Source organism: Rhineura floridana, chromosome 3 (genome assembly GCF_030035675.1).
Source record: "Rhineura floridana isolate rRhiFlo1 chromosome 3, rRhiFlo1.hap2, whole genome shotgun sequence".
NCBI lineage: Eukaryota > Metazoa > Chordata > Lepidosauria > Squamata > Rhineuridae > Rhineura > Rhineura floridana.
In genome coordinates this window covers 31,779,199-31,798,371 of record NC_084482.1, presented here as the reverse complement: position 1 = coordinate 31,798,371, position 19,173 = coordinate 31,779,199, and the positions used below count along the sequence as shown (strand labels likewise).

At 45.5% G+C, this 19,173-nt stretch overlaps 1 protein-coding gene across 4 annotated transcripts in view; it reads right to left on the bottom strand.

Moving 5' to 3' along the window:
- Window positions 1–19,173, bottom strand: part of ASIC1 (acid sensing ion channel subunit 1) — a 219,432-nt gene that overhangs the window by 187,664 nt on the left and 12,595 nt on the right. For all 4 annotated transcript variants that reach the window (XM_061615240.1, XM_061615235.1, XM_061615234.1 and 1 more), the window contains one exon: window positions 17,955–18,150. In XM_061615240.1, the coding sequence (XP_061471224.1) occupies window positions 17,955–18,128 (174 nt within the window). In that variant the 5' untranslated portion in view covers window positions 18,129–18,150. The remainder of the gene's footprint in view (window positions 1–17,954; window positions 18,151–19,173) is intronic.

Below are 19,173 nucleotides of genomic sequence, written 5' to 3'. Positions count from 1 at the left end.
AACTAAGCATTAAGGAACCTGGTACCCAACAGGTGTTGCTGGACTACAACTTCCATCATACCTGACCCATTGGCTATGCTGGCTGAGGCTGATGGGAACTGGAGTCCAACAACATTTGAAGGGCCATGGATGCTCCATCCCTGCATTATAGACTGATATATTCATTTTTGTTCCTTCTTGTGTTCATTTTTGTATATGGTATATATGACTTACAGTGCAATATGATACATGTCTGCTTAGAAGTAAGCCCCACTGAGTTCAATGGAGCATACTCCCACATAAAGCATTATAGGATTGCAGCCTTATTATTACTCTCTTTCTTTCTGGTAGTCCAATTTTGATTAGGTATCTTTCTTTATTATCCCTTTCCTAGATTTTCCTTTTTGGATGAGCTGTGTGCTACAAAAACATCTAGGGTATAATAACTTAAAACTACATTCACCTTTGCACCTTATTACTGGCTGGCTTCTTTACTCTATTTCTAGGCCCGGCACCTTTTGATTCAGTCAATTAAGGATATTTTTTCTTGTCATGGAGCAGGGCCAGGAAAAGGAGAGTAGTTGTATCGGGTTTCAGTAGTAGATTCACTGTCAACATCTAACACAATTTTTAAATATTGTTTTTCTTTTGGCAAATAATCAGAACCTCTGTATCTCCAACCAAAGAGTGGTGACTAGGGCATACAAACACCCCAGGGATCTGCTCATGCCTCCAGAAAAAGAAATTAGGGTTGCCAGCTTTTTCTTTCTTTTTTACCACCCATGCTCCTGTGCTTTTAAAAGCGACAAGTGGACATTCAGCAGGTGGATGTTTTTCCTGCCACTCTTCCTCATAGCTACTTCATGCCCCTTAATTTCTACATGCCATTCTGCTGTTAGACAAACAGTAGCAAGGCTGGGGTGTTTTTTTTGGCAGTCTTATCCACACCACAAAAGGCAGTTGACTGGGTGCAGCACCATCCGTGCAATCTGTCTGAATGGCCACCAGATTCATGGTTTTGAAGTACAAAACAAAGGTGCCCACTTTACACTTCTAATGTACTTTCCGTGCCTTCAGATTACTAGGAGTTATGACAAAAAAGACACAGAAGTGCCATAACTTCCAACATGCATCCAGACAGCATCTGTGGTTTATGTATATGCTTATGTCTATGTGTATTCAGGGGTGTAGTCATCCAGGGTTGCAGGGGGTCATAGACCACTGCTGTTAGGAGCAGGTCCCAGCAAAGTCCCTATGTATGAGCCAATCAGCATGAAAAAGGAGCATGTTAACCCCTGAGTCCTTGTCCTTTTGTGCTGATTGGAGCCAATCAGGAGGTGACAGCCACTGAGAAGACTCTTCCCAGGAGCTAACACACAGCCTCCCCTTTCAAGGTGATTGGCTCCTAGGGACATCTGATGTAGTTAAGTGTGGAGCGAGGGAGACGAAGTAGAAAAGGGGGCGTGGTTGTGATGGGGTGCAGCATGACTATCATGAAGGGAGCCTTACACTATTGTTTATTTATATAGGCATCTGTGTGTGTGTAGTGCAGGGGTGGGGAACCTCTGGCCCTCCAGCTGCTGCTGAATTACAACTCCCATCAGCCTTGGCAAGCACAGCCAGTCACCAGGGATGATGGGAGCTGTCATTCAGCAACATCTAGAGGTACCAGATTCCCTGTGCTTGGTGCAGTGGAATCAAGACTCAAAGCTAAGAAGAGGTTAAAAAGCTATACCATGATGACCAGCTTTTGCCCGTGCTCTGCTCCTGTGGTTTTAGCAGCAGCCTGAGACACCGGAATTTGCCCGGCAAAGCTTTATCCTGCCACAGAGGGAAGGGACAGGAAAATCTCCACAGGCTGTATTTCTCTGTGAGGCTAGCCATCAGAAAGGCAGAGGGAGACAAGCCAGGATAAAACAGTGGCACCCCTAGAGAGGTATGACTCTATGTGTTGCAAGTCAATGGAAGGGGGTGCTGTATTTCATCATGGAGCTTGACACTGATGACTTGCAGGGTGTCACTTTTTCAGCTTTAACCAGAAGGGAGACTGTGCGGCTGCCAAATCTTGGGGGGGGGTGAGGAAATAAAATAGTTCCTTCAGATGCCCACCCTTTTTCCTCCCAAATGCAGTGGCATCCGCAGCTAGCTGTAGAGCATGATGCTTGTGGCACTGGACCTGCCTCAGCACAACATTAGCAGAAGCCATCCAAGCGGGGAGAAGGCAGTCGAAATTAACCTTTAAAGGATTAAAAAAAAAAAAATCTGTCTAAAAGCCTCTGGCTGGTTTTGCCATCTTCCACTTAAAATTAAAACAAAAACACGCACAAGCACACCACAAACATCTTCCCTGCATCTCACGCTGTGGGGTGGTGGTGGGGTGTGAGAGCAGGGCAGTCGAAAGTGGGTTTCCTCCTTTTCTTGAATTGCAAGTTTTTACGGCTTAATAGAATATTCCCAGCAAAGCTTGATGTGATGCTCCGAGAGATGTTGGCTCTGGGGCTCATTCTGAAATAACAGGCTATATGAGTTACGAGGTAGTTGGTCAGCTCTAAGAGACAGTAGCACTCCTGCCCCCAAAGAGGAAAAGGTGTGTGTTGCCCTTCTGTCCAGCTTGTGCTTCCCAGCAGCATTGTGGGTAAATTCCTTCCACCTCCTCCTCCCACGAACTGGCCTGGGCACGAATAAGGGAGAGGGAGAATCTCTGTTATCAGTGAGAATGAATGAGAGGGCAATCTCAGCGATTCTGCCATGAGGAGGCAGGCATGTGGAGCAGTTGCCTTTTCCCCTCAAACGAACAGCGACTGCACATTAACACACCCATCCCAGGCAAAGCCCCAGGAAGCCCATGTGCAAGGAGATGTAGCCAAATATTTCAGCAGGGAGAAGGGAGCCCGCTGGGAAATCCAGGGCGAGGAGGAAAATGTATTTCTATGCAGCCAGGGTGAAAGGCTTTTCCGCAGCCCATTATGTACGTGAGGCTGCAAGGGGGAACCCAGAGAGAAGCATAAATGTAGCACAGAGAGAGCCAGGTTTTTCTAATCAAATCCATTAAATCATCCCCAACCTGCTGGTGAGGGGGAAGCCAAGCAGCAAGAACAAAGAGACGCTGGAACAAGACAAGGAGGCTTCTTCCCCAGTCCTGACTGCAGCAACACACAAGTTTCAGTCCATCCAGAGTGGAACACTCTCTCTCTCTCTCAGACAAAAACAACACACACCACACACAACAAAACAAAAATCTACCAGATCGGGTATTCTACTGGGCATTTTAAGACCCAAGACAAACTTCAAGTATTCTAGAGCCTCTCTCTCGCTGCTGTTGTGCGAAAGACAGAAACATGGCTTTAAATGTGCTCGTGTCAGGGTTTCTTTAATCGACTGATGGCTGTGCAGGAAGGTGGATTTACAACCTTTCTGCACATTGTGTGTGTGTGCACTATCTGAAATGTGTCCTTCCATAGAGCTGCACACATTTGTGAAATGGCTTATTTCACATGATTTCCTGTAGGGACATGTTTGTGTGTGTGCAGGAGAAACATGGTTAGTTTCACCACTGCTGATCACTCTCTCCCCTCCCTTCTTTCTTTCTTTCTTTCTTTCTTTCTTTCTTTCTTTCTTTCTTTCTTTCTTTCTTTGGCATAGTGGTTAAGGTGTTGGACTACGATCTGGGAGACCAGGGTTCGAATCCCCACACAGCCATGAAGCTCACTGGGTGACCTTGGGCCAGTCACTGCCTCTCAGCCTCAGAGGGAGGCAATGGTAAACCACCTCTGAATACCCCTTACCATGAAAACCCTATTTGCAGGGTCACCATAAGTTGGAATCAACCTAAAGGCAGTACATTTACATTTTCAAGAGTCATAAAACCATATAAAAATGTCAATACAAGAATAAAAGCAGCAGAATAAACTTGAATTACATCAAAATAGCCTCAGTTTAAAATGTAATAACCACCGTCCAGAACAAACATCATCTTTTAAATCCCACAACCAAGGGAAAATATGAGCAAGGTTTAGATAGCGTATGGCCCAAAAGTCATTTTAAAAAGGAAGGTTTGTGCCACGTGGCGAAACACAATTAAAGAAGTGGCAAATTGAGCTTCCTTCTGGAAGAAGTAACAAAGCTTTGGTGCAGCTACTGAGAAGGCTCTGCCCATGGCTCAAGCCAAGCATACTTCAAATGTCAGCAGGACACAGAAGAGGTACTTTGTTGATGACTCTAAACCTTCGTTTCTTCCTTCTGTGCTCCTCAAGTGATAATTTTAACGCAGTAAAAAATGTTCCTGTGATTTCAGCTTAAGTTGCAACTAGAATAAACTGGTCAGGGCAGTGGTTACATGTCAGTAGCAGAATCTCAACATAATTTTGAGCAACCAACCACCCCAAGTATCTAGACCTCATAGATGCAAAATTAATTATTTTTTTAAAATATGAAGTGTCTGACCCAAGCTTAAAAGTAAGGAGTCCTTAATCAGAACTTAAGGGTGATCATGTTCCACTTCCTGTTTCCCCCATAGCTCCTAGTTCATCTGTTCCTTCATCTATTACCTAACTTCCTCAGTTGTGTTCTGAAAACTTCATCAAATATTCCTGATCTTGTTAAAATCAAAAGGTTAAATCAAATTAAATTGTTTGTGTTAAGATTGTAATCCCTATGCATACTTACTTGAGAGTAAGCTTTACAGAACTCAGTGGGACTGACCTCTGAATAAATATGCTGGGCTGTGCACGGTAATCCTAAACATATTTGTTAGGAAGTAAAACCACTTGAACTGAGAACTTCCAGCCAAACATGTTTGAACTGTATGGAAATTCATTATCTCCTTAAAGCCAGAAATCCAAATATTGAGTACCCAGCTCCAAAACTCATTTTTTGGGGGGAGGAAGGAGAAAGAAGGGAGCCATAGATGAGACTCAGTTGATCCCCTTTTAGCACAATCCTATGCATGGTTACTTGAGAGTACTCCTCTCTGTGTTCAATGAGACTAACTCCCAGTGCATAGGACTGCAGCGTGATGGATTGTAGAGGAATGGACAGAGAACATCAGAAGGCCTCCAGGGCATGGTGTGTTACATGATGGTATTACCCCTCCGTGCTTTTGCTCTCCCAGCATCCTTTGCAACTCCTTGTGCACAGTGTCTGAGAATGTCAGAACAATGCATATGCTTCTCATCTTCCAGGTTATGAGGTGTGCAGTAAGAAGCCACACAACTGAGAGGATCAAAAAACGCAGCTGTAGAGGCCTAAACCAAAAAGAGGAAATAGACAGCTGCAGAAGCAAATTAGGGCCTGCCGTGTTTCGAGATATTCTCTTCATCAAGAGAAAATGCTTCCCGTGCTTCTAGGGGGTGGGGACACCAAACCTGCTAGGGACTTCCTTGTCACCTCACCTAATCAAGTGAGCAGGGGCTTAAGGGAGCTGGAAGAGAAGAAGCCCCTAACAGTTTCCCTGCCCCAAGAAGCATTGGAAGAAATGTCTCTTGATACACAGAATATCTTGAAATGTATCAGAAACCAATTCACATGTACAGCTGTCTTTTCTCTTGTGAAGTGAGAAGTCCCACCTCAGAATACCTCACTCTATGTGGGGCAGCTTGAAAGTTGTTGGGGAGGGCAATGCAAATTTATCTTGTGCTGCACCAAATCTTCCCAAGTGACCTCTATAAAATGGGGATGAAGATCATCTACTTGGTGGCCCCTCTGGTGCCTCTGGTGCCTGAGCAAGGGCCCACTCATACTGGTCACTAGCATCATTAAGCATGCTCAGCGGTGGAACATCTGCTTTGCATGCAGAAGGACCCAGGTTCAATCTCCAGGTAGGGGTGGGAAAGATCCTTGTATGAAATTATGCAGAGCCACTGGCAGTCAGTGTAATCAATCCTGACCCAGATGGAGCAGTGGTCTGACTTGGCATATGGCAGCTTCCTATGTATACAGAGTCCATGCATGCCCAGAGCCATGCATTGCATTTTGCATAAATTTACTCTGGAGCATAGTATCTGGATTTTCTGGCTGAAGAATTTGGCCTTTTAATGGCTCTATGAGCCCTAGGCCATAGGACAGCCTGAATGTTCCCCGTGTATTTAAATACCCTGAGCCACCCTGTGTATTCCACTCTTTTGCACAGGCTAGCTTTGACAAAGAGACACTGCTGCCTCTGTCCCCAAGGGAGCTCTTGCCACCTGCTACAACTCAGAGTGACAGGGACCATTGGTTAAGTATCAGCTACTTCTGTGGTCTTGGTGTATCTCTGAGAACTGATGGTGTTTCCAGCAGGGAATATGCTGGTGGCACTGCACCCCCTGTCTCTTCTCCCCAGATCTATTCTCCTAAGGAGCTATTGGTAGACCCAGTAAACAGAGATGAGCTGATGACTGAGATTTCTGGCTAGGCATTCACAAAACGCTCTTCCAAAACTGCTCAGTGTATAATGAGCTGGTGGTGTTTTCAGCTTCTCATGTAAGAAGCTAAGGGCTCCTGCTGAGCCTTTTACTAACACAGGGTCAAGAGGTTGCTACTGACAAGTGTAATTAATAATTTGAGATGCATCTTGAGCTCCTCCCCAATGGTAAACAGGGGAGAGTTACTTAAAGCTCCCTTTTACCTTGGGCCAGTCACTGCCTCTCAGCCTCAGAGGAAGGCAATGGTAAACCCCCTCTGAATACCACTTACCATGAAAACCCTATTCAAAGGGTTGCCCATAAGTCGGAATCGACTTGAAGGCGGTCCATTTCCATTTTAGGTTAGTGAGTAATTTGGTAAAATATGTAGAATAGCTTGGGCTGCCTCATCAACACTGTCTGACTCCCAATCTAGAATGCAGTATTAGGCTAACCGCAACAAACCTGCCCATCACCACTGCCCATCACTGCTGAGAAGCCCCTTTACATGTTCCTAGAGTCTTTCCACTGTTTCTGTAAAGACAGATAGCAGCTCACAACTCACGTCACTTCATGTTTCCAGTGATAGTCAGGTTCCACTGGTGTTTGCTATAACAAACACCTTAAATGGTGAACAGTTAACAGAACCTCTATGGTCAGAGTACCTCTGAATACCAGATGTGGGGTGTGATGTGTAAAGACAACTTGGGGGAGCATTCTGCTCAGGAACTCCGCAGAGGCTTCTGACTGGCCACTGAAAGTAAAGAGAATGCTGGACTGAAAGGGCTATTATTATTATTATTATTATTTAATGGAATTTATATCATTTAATTTAAGTCAATATGGCACAGCCATTCTTGTATATTGCGAGATGCATTTTCCCTACAAATGTCATGTGTTTATTGCTGCAAGCACAGAGTGGGTTGCTGATAGACAATGCTGGCCCAAGACATTTTCCTGCCTGAGGCAAAGTCCCACTCCTGTTTAAAGCCAACTGGACTTCCAGTTGACTCTTACTTCAGAACGGGTGATAGGATAGTGATAGCATCCTCCACCACATCTGAGTATAGCTACCTTAAGAAGCACAGCCCTGTCCTTCAACACATTGCCACTGTTCTCTCTCTCTCTCTCTCTCTCTCTCTCTCTCCCCTCCCTCTGAGGCAGCCACTTCACTCTGCTTAATAACAGGACTGGCCCTGCTAACAGGACCTAGCTGTTAAATTGTGAAACAACAGAATTGACTCAAACAAGGTAGCCCTTTCTGGATCTAATTGTAGCTATTGTTTCTTCAGCTGGAGGTGGTGTTGGCAGCATCATAGGAAGGACTTGAGCCTTTTCATCTTGTTTTGACATTTGCCTACCCCACCGTAATCAATAAGGACTGTAGCCTTAGTCTTAATTTGAAATGGTCTAGCAGTAGCCCACAGCTGTTGATGCAGGACCCATCACGCTTTATTCCCAGGGCTTAAGTTGAGTCAGCATGCTTTCCGTGGTTTAGTCCCAGATCCTGTTTGCAGTCACAGACTTTAGGGCTGCTTCAGCATCTCTCTGGCTCTCTTAGGTTTTCCCCCCTGCTTTTCTTTTTAAATGAATCCCCAAACGTTCAACAGTAATAAATTAGACTCTGATATGGCAAAAGGAGGGGTCTGCAATGCTGCAATGATAAAATCCATCAATTAAAAACATTTTGATAGATGGGAGAATGTTCCCCAATTAACTGAAGCAGGAGATACACACACACACACACACATCTTGCAGATGGCAAGCACCATCTCAGAAGAGGCATCTCCTCTTGTTAGAAATAGAAAGATCCCATCTGCATTATACATTTAAAGCACTATTATACCACTTTAAACAGTCATGGCTTCCGCTCAAACAGTCCTGGGAGTTGTAGTGGGTAATGAGAGGAGAGACCTATTCTCTTCACAGAACTACAATTCCCAGAGTGCTTGAACAATCAATCCCTCTTCCCCGAGAATGCTGGGAATGGTCCCTCTGTGAAGTGAATAAGGGTCTCCTAATGACGGTCAGCACCTGCTGCAGCTCCCAGGACTCTCTGAGGGGAAGCGATGACTGTCTAAAGCGGTATGAGAGTGCTTTAAAGGTGTTGGGCAGATGGGCCCAAAAAATAATGTGTGCCTCGTGCAAGGCAATGTCCTTTGAGACATAGCCCATCTCCTCTAGAATTGTGTCTGGCCCACTGTATACCTGAATTCAACATCCAACGAATGAAGACAAGCGAAGAAAGGCCTTTGATCCACAAGTACTGTGTCTTGCACATAGACTGTGAATGTTTTGAAGTTGTCTTTATCCCTGCTTCGTTTTTTGAGCACTGATCATAGACAGCTGGCTGTATCCTGTTGTATGGCTCTCTCTCCCTCTCTCTGTGCATGTGCAGGGAGACAGCGAGGAGCACAAAGCTTAATGGAAGAGGCGATGCTGTGCCTCCTACCTGGAGTCACAGCAAGGACTGATCTCTTGTAAGCGACACCATCTCCCTCTGTGGCATTTATCAGCCAACTTTTCTGCAAAGCAGTGCCGTTACCATATAATTTTCCTGCTGAACCTACACGACTCTATTGTGCATCGGATCTGGCTTCGGCATGGCATGAAACAAATGCCGCATGGTCTACGGGGGGGGGGGGGCAGGAGAGGCAGATGACAAACCTCAAGTGAGTGACTGGAAATTATATTCCACTGATATGCCAAGCGTCTGCACGTCTATTTATGTTTCTCTGCTTTGTCGTTTGTCTTGCTCACTCTGGCTGGATTTTCTGGGGTTGACATCTCATTATAGTGCTGCTCTGGAAGAAAGAGGCAAGTGAAGATGGAAATGAGGGGAGCCCCTTTGTGCTGCCCTCCACTCACCCTCTGCATGCCTCCTGCAAGTAGCCTGCAAAGCACATCTCCAAGGAAGGGGGGAGATGGCACAGAAAAGGGGCACAAACACTGGACACAAAGAGATAAGGCACTGGAGATTAAGAACAGGGAGGAGTGGATTGAAAAACAGAGTGAAGTGCTGGACAGGGCAGACAGAGAAAACGACAGAGGTGGAAAGAGGTTCCATGGAAGGGAGAGAGTGCGTTTTCTCCCTGCCCCTCGTCAAAAGTAGCAGCCAAGCCGTTCATAGGCCTTAGTACCCAGCCTCTGCAACTGAAGATAAAGCTCTTTCAGGGCTGCCTTGAGATGTTTGCGCTGTTCTGCTCCTGTGTAAAATGACGATCCTGACTCCCCATCATCAGCTGCTAAGCGCCTTGGTTAACTCGTTAGACTCTAAAATGTTTGGTGGTGACCAGAGGCGGCTCCAGGATTGAGAATGCTTCCTCAGCAAAATGCTGTCTGGCCCCAACCTATGCTGGGCCCCACCTCCAGCCATGGGCTTACTTGGTGATGGTAGCAGGATGGCTGGGAAGCCGCTATTAAAATTTTCCCACAATGCCCTGAAACCCCCCCCATCATACAGTGAAGGGGACTTAGAACAGCATCTTTCCAGATCTGGTCACCCAGCACAGAAGGCCCAGGGCAGGCAGCCGCACCACTGATAGGTCCTGCTGGCGATCCTGGAGCCCCAGCAGTGTCCCAAGGGTGCCAGGTGCTGATGTCAGGCCTAGTGGTGATGGTGGTGTTTAGTTTTGGGTGATAACCAGAGTTTTTTTCTGTCCTATTTCCTGAGAAATGGCTAGAGGAAATTAAAAACTGGACAAACATCTTGCGCAAAGGGTCCCTCTGCCCTTTAGGATATATATATATATATATATATATATATATATATATATATATATAAAACCCTACATATCACACAGGTGTGGCTGAGAGTTATTCTGAACATCAGAATCTGGTTGAATAGTCAAAAGCTAATGTGGCCTCAAAAAAGCTTGGTTTGAGCCAGTGCTCAGTTTCAAAAGAGCTCCAGAATTTGTTCTGAATGTCTAAGCACAGATACAGAACATGTGAAATCGTAATATATATATAAGGCAGAGATGTCTCTGAGAATGTGCAGACTGTTTTCTGCTAGCCAGTTGCAAGGACTTACAGGATGGGGAACCTTCCCAATGAGACCTGAAGCTTGACATTGCAGTTTAGTCCTAAATCCAAACTGGGTAGGGCCAACACACACGGACACAATCTATACTTACACAACCTTTTACACAGAATCACACACTGTTAATACACACATTCCAGGCCAGTCTCACCCTCTCACACCCTTAAAACACAATCTCTCTCTCTCTCTCTCTCTCTCTCTCTCTCTCTCACACTCACACACACACACACACACACACACACACACACACACACACACACACACACACACACACACACAGATTTAACAGATTTAGCAGATTATATGCACACACACTTTGCTCATCCACCCATAGATTACCCATTCAGATCAACTGAGGTGTGACTTTTCATCCCATCCTCCTCATTAACTTTCTTCTCATGAAAATCAGGCCTTTTCCACTCCTCAGCAGATCAGCCTGGATCAGCTAAGGAGAGGAAGGACCCAGTTTTCATCACCATTGTGTTGTGTTGGGCAGGGAGGTTTAAAATTGCCCAGTGCTCCTTAGCTGATAAACTGAGAGAGGGGGGCAGTTCCCCCCCCCTTTATTGTGGCATACAGGGTGGGGGTTGTTTCACCCTACCCTCCCTGTATGCCATGATGAAGATGAAAATTGGGCTCTCCTCACTCCTTAGCAGGTCTGCATTGATCAGCTGAGGTATGGAAGGAGATGTGGGCAGGGTAAGAGGGCGTGTCTTGGGGAGATCAGGGAGTCTGGTTGACTGCAGGGTCCCCATACCTGCCTTAACTTCACTGTGTTGTGTGAATAGTCTTTATATAGTTCAGTCACTGGGTGGCATTGGACGTAGCTGTATCAGGGTGGAGTGGGTAATTTCCTGCACTGTTCTTTTTGCAGAGGGACAATAAATTACTACTTATCAAGCTTCTTGACCCGTATGTCCTTAGTCTAAGCCAAGAGTGGAGAACCTGTGGCTGTCCAGATATCACTGAACTATCATCATCATCAGTTATCTGCCCTACACCCAAAGGTCCCAGGATGGGTTACAACAGTTTTAAAACACAACTTTAAAAACAATTTAAAAACAACCTAAAATCCCAAAACATGGGAACTACAGCTCTAGCCCTAGCAAGCCTGGATGACAGGAATTGTAGTTCAATAACATCTGGAGGGCCAAAGGTTCTCCACAGCTACTCTAAGCCTTTCGTGACAGATGAGTATGCACAACACAACTGTACTACTTCAGCTAAGGACGACCAAATGCCATATCTTAAGCTGGATGGGAATTGTATGTTCCAATAGGTGCTGTGCATGCAGTTTTTCTCCCCAGTCCTACCGTCAGGGAGGAGTCCCCTAGAAAGGCAGTCATTGTGCCTATCAGATATTTGCAGAGAAGGACTGGGAGCACTGTTTTCAGCCCCCACAGCTGATTAATATGATTGCTGCTTTTCTAAGAGGGTTTACATGTGCACAACTGGGACCATGGTTTTCAAACTGGGTAGGCATAGGTGAACACCTTCATCTGGACAGACAAGCGGTAGGTAAAGGTACAAACATCTCTTTGATCCTATCTCTCCTGCTACCCTACAGTCACATCAGCTAACGATTTAATTTGGGGAGGCAGCCCAAGTATTCAGCACGCTCTTCCTGCTCTAAATTATTAGAGGGAATTTACTGACTGGATGAGCACCCCCAAAAAAGGCCTTAAAGGAGTAATCCTTCCTGAGTGAGGAGTGGAGAAGGCCAGCAGCAGACCAGATCCAGAAGACTTGTGAGACTGAGCCCCAGGAGGCAGAAAGAAGCTCTGTCAGAAGGGGTTTGGAATTTGGAAGGCGTACTCAGGAGAAGCACAACCCAATCCCTGTTCCATGCAAGGGAAAATGAAGCACATTATCATTCTGCTTGATCCAGGTCAAGGAGAAGCTGCAGGGGAGATTCTCACATGTAGTCTGTGCATGCAACAATTCTCACATATGGCCCCCAGCTTTGTACACACATGCATAGGTCTTTGTAGGGGACAGCAGCAAGGCCCCCAACATCATACCTGCACCGGGCCCCATAAACCCTCTGGAATGAACTTAAGTTAGTCATGTCTATTAACTTCACTATGTCTACTCTGAATAGGACTAGCATTGAACACCACCCTAAACTTTAAACTGAACTAAACAGCTCAGCAATCTAAATAAAAAATAGGAAGCTGCCTTGTCAGACCATTGGTCCATCTAAGTATTCATGCTACAATGATTGGCAGCAGCTCTCCAGGGTTTCAGGCAGAGTACTTCCCAGCCCTACCTGGAGATGCTGGGGACTGAACCTGAGACCTTTTGCATGGAAAGCATTTGCTCTAGCATTGAGCTATGGCCCACCCCCAAGACTTAACAGCTTGCTTAAATAGAAGGGACCAACTGAGCTTCTCTAGGAAAGGAATTCCACAATCTGGGTGCCACAACAGAAAAGCCCCTATCTTGTGCCCCAACCATGTGGGGCTGCCCTTGGCCCTGGTTAGGAAGCTCCAGCTGTGACACAGCTGGTGTAAAATGTGGACCAAACTGCTGATGGAAGCACATGGCCAACAACATGTAACATCACTTTTAAAACATCTGCACTGGCTGCCCATCCACTACCGAGCAAGGTTCAAGGTCCTTGTATTAATTTGAAAACAATTTAGATCCAGGGTGTCTTAGGGACTACTTGAACCATTATGTCCCAGGTTGATCACTGAGATCATCAGCAGGAGTGGCTCTGTTTGTTCCCCGAGTTGGTGAGGCTCATTTAACATCGACATGAAATCGAGCCTTCAGTGTCATTGGTTCAGTTCTCTGGAATGCTCTGCCAACAGAGATTCAGCAGGCGCCTTCTGTTTTAACTTTTAAGCGCCTGCTGAAAACCTTTCTGTTTTGCCAGGCTTATGCAGGCAATTAAGAAGATGCTTTTTGTGCAACAGTTGACTCTTGTTTTTATTTTATTATTAATGTTTTTATTCTATGGTGATTGTGTGTTTTTTTAGTGTGTTGTAAACGGCTTTGATGTATTTAATGAAAGAGCCGTATACAAATATATTTACAAATAAATAAATAAGCCAATTAGGCTTCCAAAGGTGTGCAGACTCCATTGTTGAAGACAGCAGCTGAGGAGGATTTGCATGGCATGCCTTCAAATGTCCCAGTCCTATTTTGTCTCGCTGTATACAGGCAGGCCCTGCTTTACGGCATTTCGCCTTTCGGCGTTGCGCTAATGTGGCGGCTTTCAATTCCGGAAAGTCCCCACTTTAAGGCGCTTGTTCCGCTTTTACTGCGGTTTTTTTGTTGTGCGCCATTTTCGCACGACACGCACCATTATTTTCAATGGGTTCCGCTTTTCGGCAGTTTCTGCTTTTCGGCAGCAGTCCGGAACGGAATCTGCCATATAAGCGGGGCCCGCCTGTATGTTCACATACAAAGCAGAAGCCTGAGAGGAAATGGCTGTGGTTTAACTGCCGGGTGAACAGCCAGGAGGATTTGGTGTCAGCAGCTGTATAGCAAGAGTGGCTCAGGATGCTGGAACGAAGCATGGGGGTCTCTTTTCAGCTTTTCCCCATGCAGGCCTACAACTGGTGTGACATTCTGCCATTTGCCACCTCCCCAGCAAATAAAACCTTTGCTCCTTCTGGGTACTCTCTCCACATGCAGGCATCTAACTTCTCAAACCACAAGGAAGAAGACAGGCAGCATCTTAGAGAAAAGCAGGGCTGTGTAGATTTCACATTTCTGAAATTGTACCACATTAGGACTGGGCACGACATTCAACATCCAGAAGACAACAGACCACACATTTCTTTTTCTCTTTTTCTCTTTTCAAAAACCCTTAAGGAAGAAAAGACAGGCTTGATTGTTTATGGGTAATGCCTGGCGAAATCTCGGAAGCTGGAGGGGAAGCTGAGCAGGAGGTCAAGCAGTCATGTGGCAGGGCAGGGCCTGCACAACATAGCAACTAGCACCTGCCCTTTTTTCTCTCCCTCCCTGCCCCCCACGGGTCAAACTCTAGTTCATGTTCTAGGCATCTTCCACCTTGACTACTGCAACAGTCTTCTCATCTCCAGATTTCCTTGTTCACTCGGTCACCTCACTCCTATCCGATCCTCTGCTACCAAAATTATTTGCCTCTCCTGTCACTGAGATCATATCATGTCCCTTTTAGAGCCCTTCATTGGCCTCCCCCTTCGGGACCCAGCACAAACTCTTTCTCTTTACATTTAAAGCTATCCGTGGCCTTGCCCTCACCCCAGTACCTCTTGGCTCTTGTTTTGCTCTTTATATCCCTGCTTCTTTATATTCTCTTTACGTCTCTCCTCCAGCGCTCTCACCCTCTCAGCTTACTGAAGGCCTCCTCACCTCAAAAAAGGATATTGTAAAGCTGGAAAAAGTTGAGAAACGGGCAACCAGAATGATCAAGGGGATGGAGCGACTCCCCTGTGAGGAAAGGTTGCAGCATTTGGGGCTTTTTAGTTTTGAGAAACGGCAAGAAAGAGGTGACATGACAGAAGTGTATAAAATTATGCACAACATGGAAAAAGTGGAATGAGAAAAGTTTTTCTCTCTTCCTCATAACACAAGAACTCATGGACATCCAATGAAACTGAATATTGGAAGATTCAGGACAAACACAAGACAGTGCTTCTTCACACAGCACTTAGTTAAACTATGGAATTCACTTCAAGAGGCAGGGATGTCCACCAAGTTGGATGGATTTAAAAGAAGATTAAACAAATTCATAGAGGACAAGGCTATCAGTGGCTACTGGCCCTCATGGCTATGCTCTGCCTCCATAGGCGGAGGCAGCATGCTTCCAAATACCAGTTGCTAGAAACCGCAGGAGGGGAAAGCGCTCTTTGCACTCAGGTCCTGCTTGTGGGCTTCTCATGGGCAACTGGTTGGCCACTGTGAGATCAGCATGCTGGACTAGATGGGCCACTGGCCTGATCCAACAGGCTCTTCTTATGTTCTTATGCTCTCTTAAATGATCCCTGCCCATTCTCACTGGCTGCCCCTTCCATACGGAGCTGCATCCCTGATACATGTACATGGCCCCACTTCTCTTCCTTCCATCAAGTCTGTCCTCCTCAAAGCCCACTTTTCCCACATGGCCTTTAGCTTATCCCCTTAATTCCCATTCCCAATGATAAACTAGCTTTAAGTAACAGTGTCTGTCCACATTCTTCTCTCCCTACTCTTCTCTTTCCTTCCCTACATTATTTCCTTGCTATATATAAACTGTGACCTATAAACTCCCTGGGAGCAGAAACCCATCTAGGTTGCTTTCATAGTTCTGAAAGTCACCATGCACCATTTATCTCCTAATCATGATCCGTTTTTTTTTAACCAAACATGTAAACACAGACAACTTTGTTCAATAATATAGTTTCTACAGCTTGCACTATGTACGTCTGAGTGAATATTATTATCACCCTTGATTCTGAACATGGAAGGGAGCTGGTGGGCAGTTGCCAGCTACATTTTGGCAAGTGGAATCCCAGGCGAGCCTTTGGTGGCAAAAGGCAGCTGGGAAACCCATCTGCATTTAACCAGGAACTAGGAACTCTGGAAGCTGTCCTCTACTGAGTCAGACCGCTGATCCATCTAGCTCAGTCTTGTCTACACTGACTGGCAGCGGCTCTTCAAGATTTCAGACTGAGAAGGGTTTTTCCCAGCCCTACCCGGAGATTGAATCCGAGACCTTCTGCATGCAAAGCAGATGCTCTACCAGTGAGCTACAACCCAGTATATCACACACACACATATTCTGTTGGTTACTTTTAGTGCAGCATTTTGACACCTCTAGCTTACGGTTTACATCCTAACCCTTCCTCTAAACCCAGTTTTTTCATATGATTGGATCAAATGGATGACATTGCACGGACTGCTTGCTCCTTCATTTGCTGTTGGGGACCCCTATTTTTCTCAGACTTTATTCTTTCTCTCTGTATCCCTCCTGTGGGTGACAATATACTTTAAGAACCATATAATCTTGCTCCTTCCCTTGCTCTCGTGTTTGTTTTTTTAAAACTCTCCCTGCATCCTGATTAGGGAACACGAGCCATAATTGGAGCTGCCCAGCTTGAGGTGTGGGGCTGGAGGTGGAAGGTTAATATGGGGTTTATTTATGTTGCAGGATCAAGACAAAAGAAGCCTCCACATAGCTTGCGCTGTTTTCTTCTGGGTGAGGCAAACCAAGCACTGTCAGTCTAATGCATAAGAAACCACATATCAGGCTGCCTGGGCTTGTTTCAATTGCATCCAAAGCTGCTCATGAGGCACACTGAGAGATCCTCTCTTGCTTGGTAGCAGTCTTCCAGAATGGATACAGCCTTGCACGCCAAGCAAGCCCATCCACTTAAAGCTCACATGAGTTACCAAGACAATCCAATAGTATGGAGCATCAAGATAATTCAAATGATGATCAGATAGCCATTACATCCACCTCACTCCATATCAATATACAATACAGCATTGAAAGGTTCTTATAGCAGCAAGCCTCCCTTCATAGGCCTTATAATATCCTTGACAAAGGAAGGCAAGCAGTGGTCAGTTTTCCCTATAGGATTTTTTTCTTCTAGACATTATTGGGGGACAGGTTGGAAATCAATATCTCGCTGTGTTATCCACAAAGACAGAAATGCCCACATCAGCACCCCACCTCCCTTCAAAAGTCCTAGTCGTGTAAATGTCAGCCACAAGGCCTCACCATATCCAAACAGCAGCCAGAGATACAATTGCATTAAGGTTTATATATGCAACCCAAGATTCCAACAGGTTCCAGGAATGTAAGAATATCAGTCGTTGGCTCTTACTGACTCTATCCTGGGTCATTCCTAAGTGGTTTGTGTTTCTCTATGGAACAGTGAACTCAACCCAGCAGAGATAACACGCTTACTGTATAAACACACAATCTTTTAATCAATGATTCTCATCATATCACTTCACAGGCATGTTCAGATATCTCCCCACAATGTGTGTGCTGAACTAATAGTAGGAAGTGGGACCATATTGCAGGCCACACCCCCAAATGTCAAAGTCCTGCTAATCACGCCCTCTGGCGGCTTCACCCTCGTCACACTCCCCCATACAGCTGTATTTGCATAGGGCCCTTTCTCATAAACACCTGTATGCACAGCTGCCAGAGGGGGTGTGGTCAGCTGGCACGGCCCCATTCCCACCTTGCACATTCCCCGAATGAACAACGGACTCGCATGAACACCCCTATCGTGTTTAATTTACAATTAAAGATCAAAGATAGATCAGAGGGTTTTTTATTCCAGGATAACTGATTGGGTAAACAAGCACTGAGAGGCTTTCCCTTGTTTATGAAAGGCATTGTGAGCACTCCAGCATTACAGGCCTATCTGCATGGTCAGAGAGGTCAACACAGTATCCTTCTGATGTTGTTCCACAGTAACACCAGACACAGCCAATGACCATAGCATAGATTCTACTCTTTTTTTTTTTGGACACACAGTGGGATCTGATGCTGCCCAGCCGTAGCTAAGCACCCACAACCTCACACACTTTTCAGAAGCCACATGAAAAAAACAGCCACTCACCACTTTGAAGTCACTTGGGTCACACTGTGTCCCACGGAAGGAGCAGGAAAGCAGCATTTCCTGGATGTCGTGGCCGGCTCGGTCTGAGAATTCTCTCATGTTGAAGGGTTTGGGCTTGAAGTTACGGAAATTTGCCTTCTCCTGAAGGATCTCTAGCTGCTTCTCATCAGCCATTTGGGTGTCTGGGATCTCATACCTGAAAGAAAACACACAGCTCAGTTACAAAAGGGAACAAGACTGTTCAAGTCTGGATTGGTTTGCTAAATCCTTATTTCCTCTAGAGAGGAGCTCATGGAGGACAATCTAGGGGCACTGCAACATGGAAGGATAGGATCCAAAGCCCTCCATTCCAAGCTATGACTGGGACATCTCAGCTGCAGCCAAATGCCTGTGAGAATCTTGTAGCACAGAGACATATGTGCAATTAAGGCATAGTGTAATTAAAGCACAATGTCAAAGTGCCTCTGAGATGATATGCAACCGTATTCCATTCCCTACAAGAGCAATCTGGCATTTTCAGACCACACTGTTATCTTTCTTTCTTTCTTTGTAAAAAAGCACACAACTGCAGCTTTCCCACCCTGCAAAGGTATAACATCTACTTTTACATTGGTAACAAAGATGTTGTGCTTCAGGGGCAAGAGCTAAAAATGTGTTGTTTTTTTCTCAAAAAAGGAAAAGCTAACATTCTCTTGGTTTTATTACAAGCATGTCATATACGCATAGCGCTTTTTTGGATGTGACGGTACTCACTGGTATAGAGTACCGACACTTCTTTTTTTGCTGCCCATAGCAGGTATTATGTGCTGGCATCCACAGCAGGGTTATCCAGATATAGCTACTGGCACCTCATTTTTTACCCCAAAAGCACTGTATACGCATGAATGTTAAAGGGTGAGGGTTGGTGTGCATGTAATGAACGTTTATTCTGGAACTAGACGGTCAAAATGTTTAGTAATACACACACTCTCATGCATGCACTCTTCAAGACCTGGAAACTTTAGATACCAATATACTGCTATGTCTGCTTCATTAGCAGCAACTGAACCCTCTATATGTCAGAGATGGGGAATCCGTAGCCCTTCAGATAGTGTTACTCCCAACAGCCCCAAGCAGCAGAATGGCCCTTGGATGGTGAGAGACAGAGTCCAACAGCACCTAGAGGTGCACTTTTTCCCATCACTGCTGTAGGCACTTGTCTTTGAGAATGGAACATGTA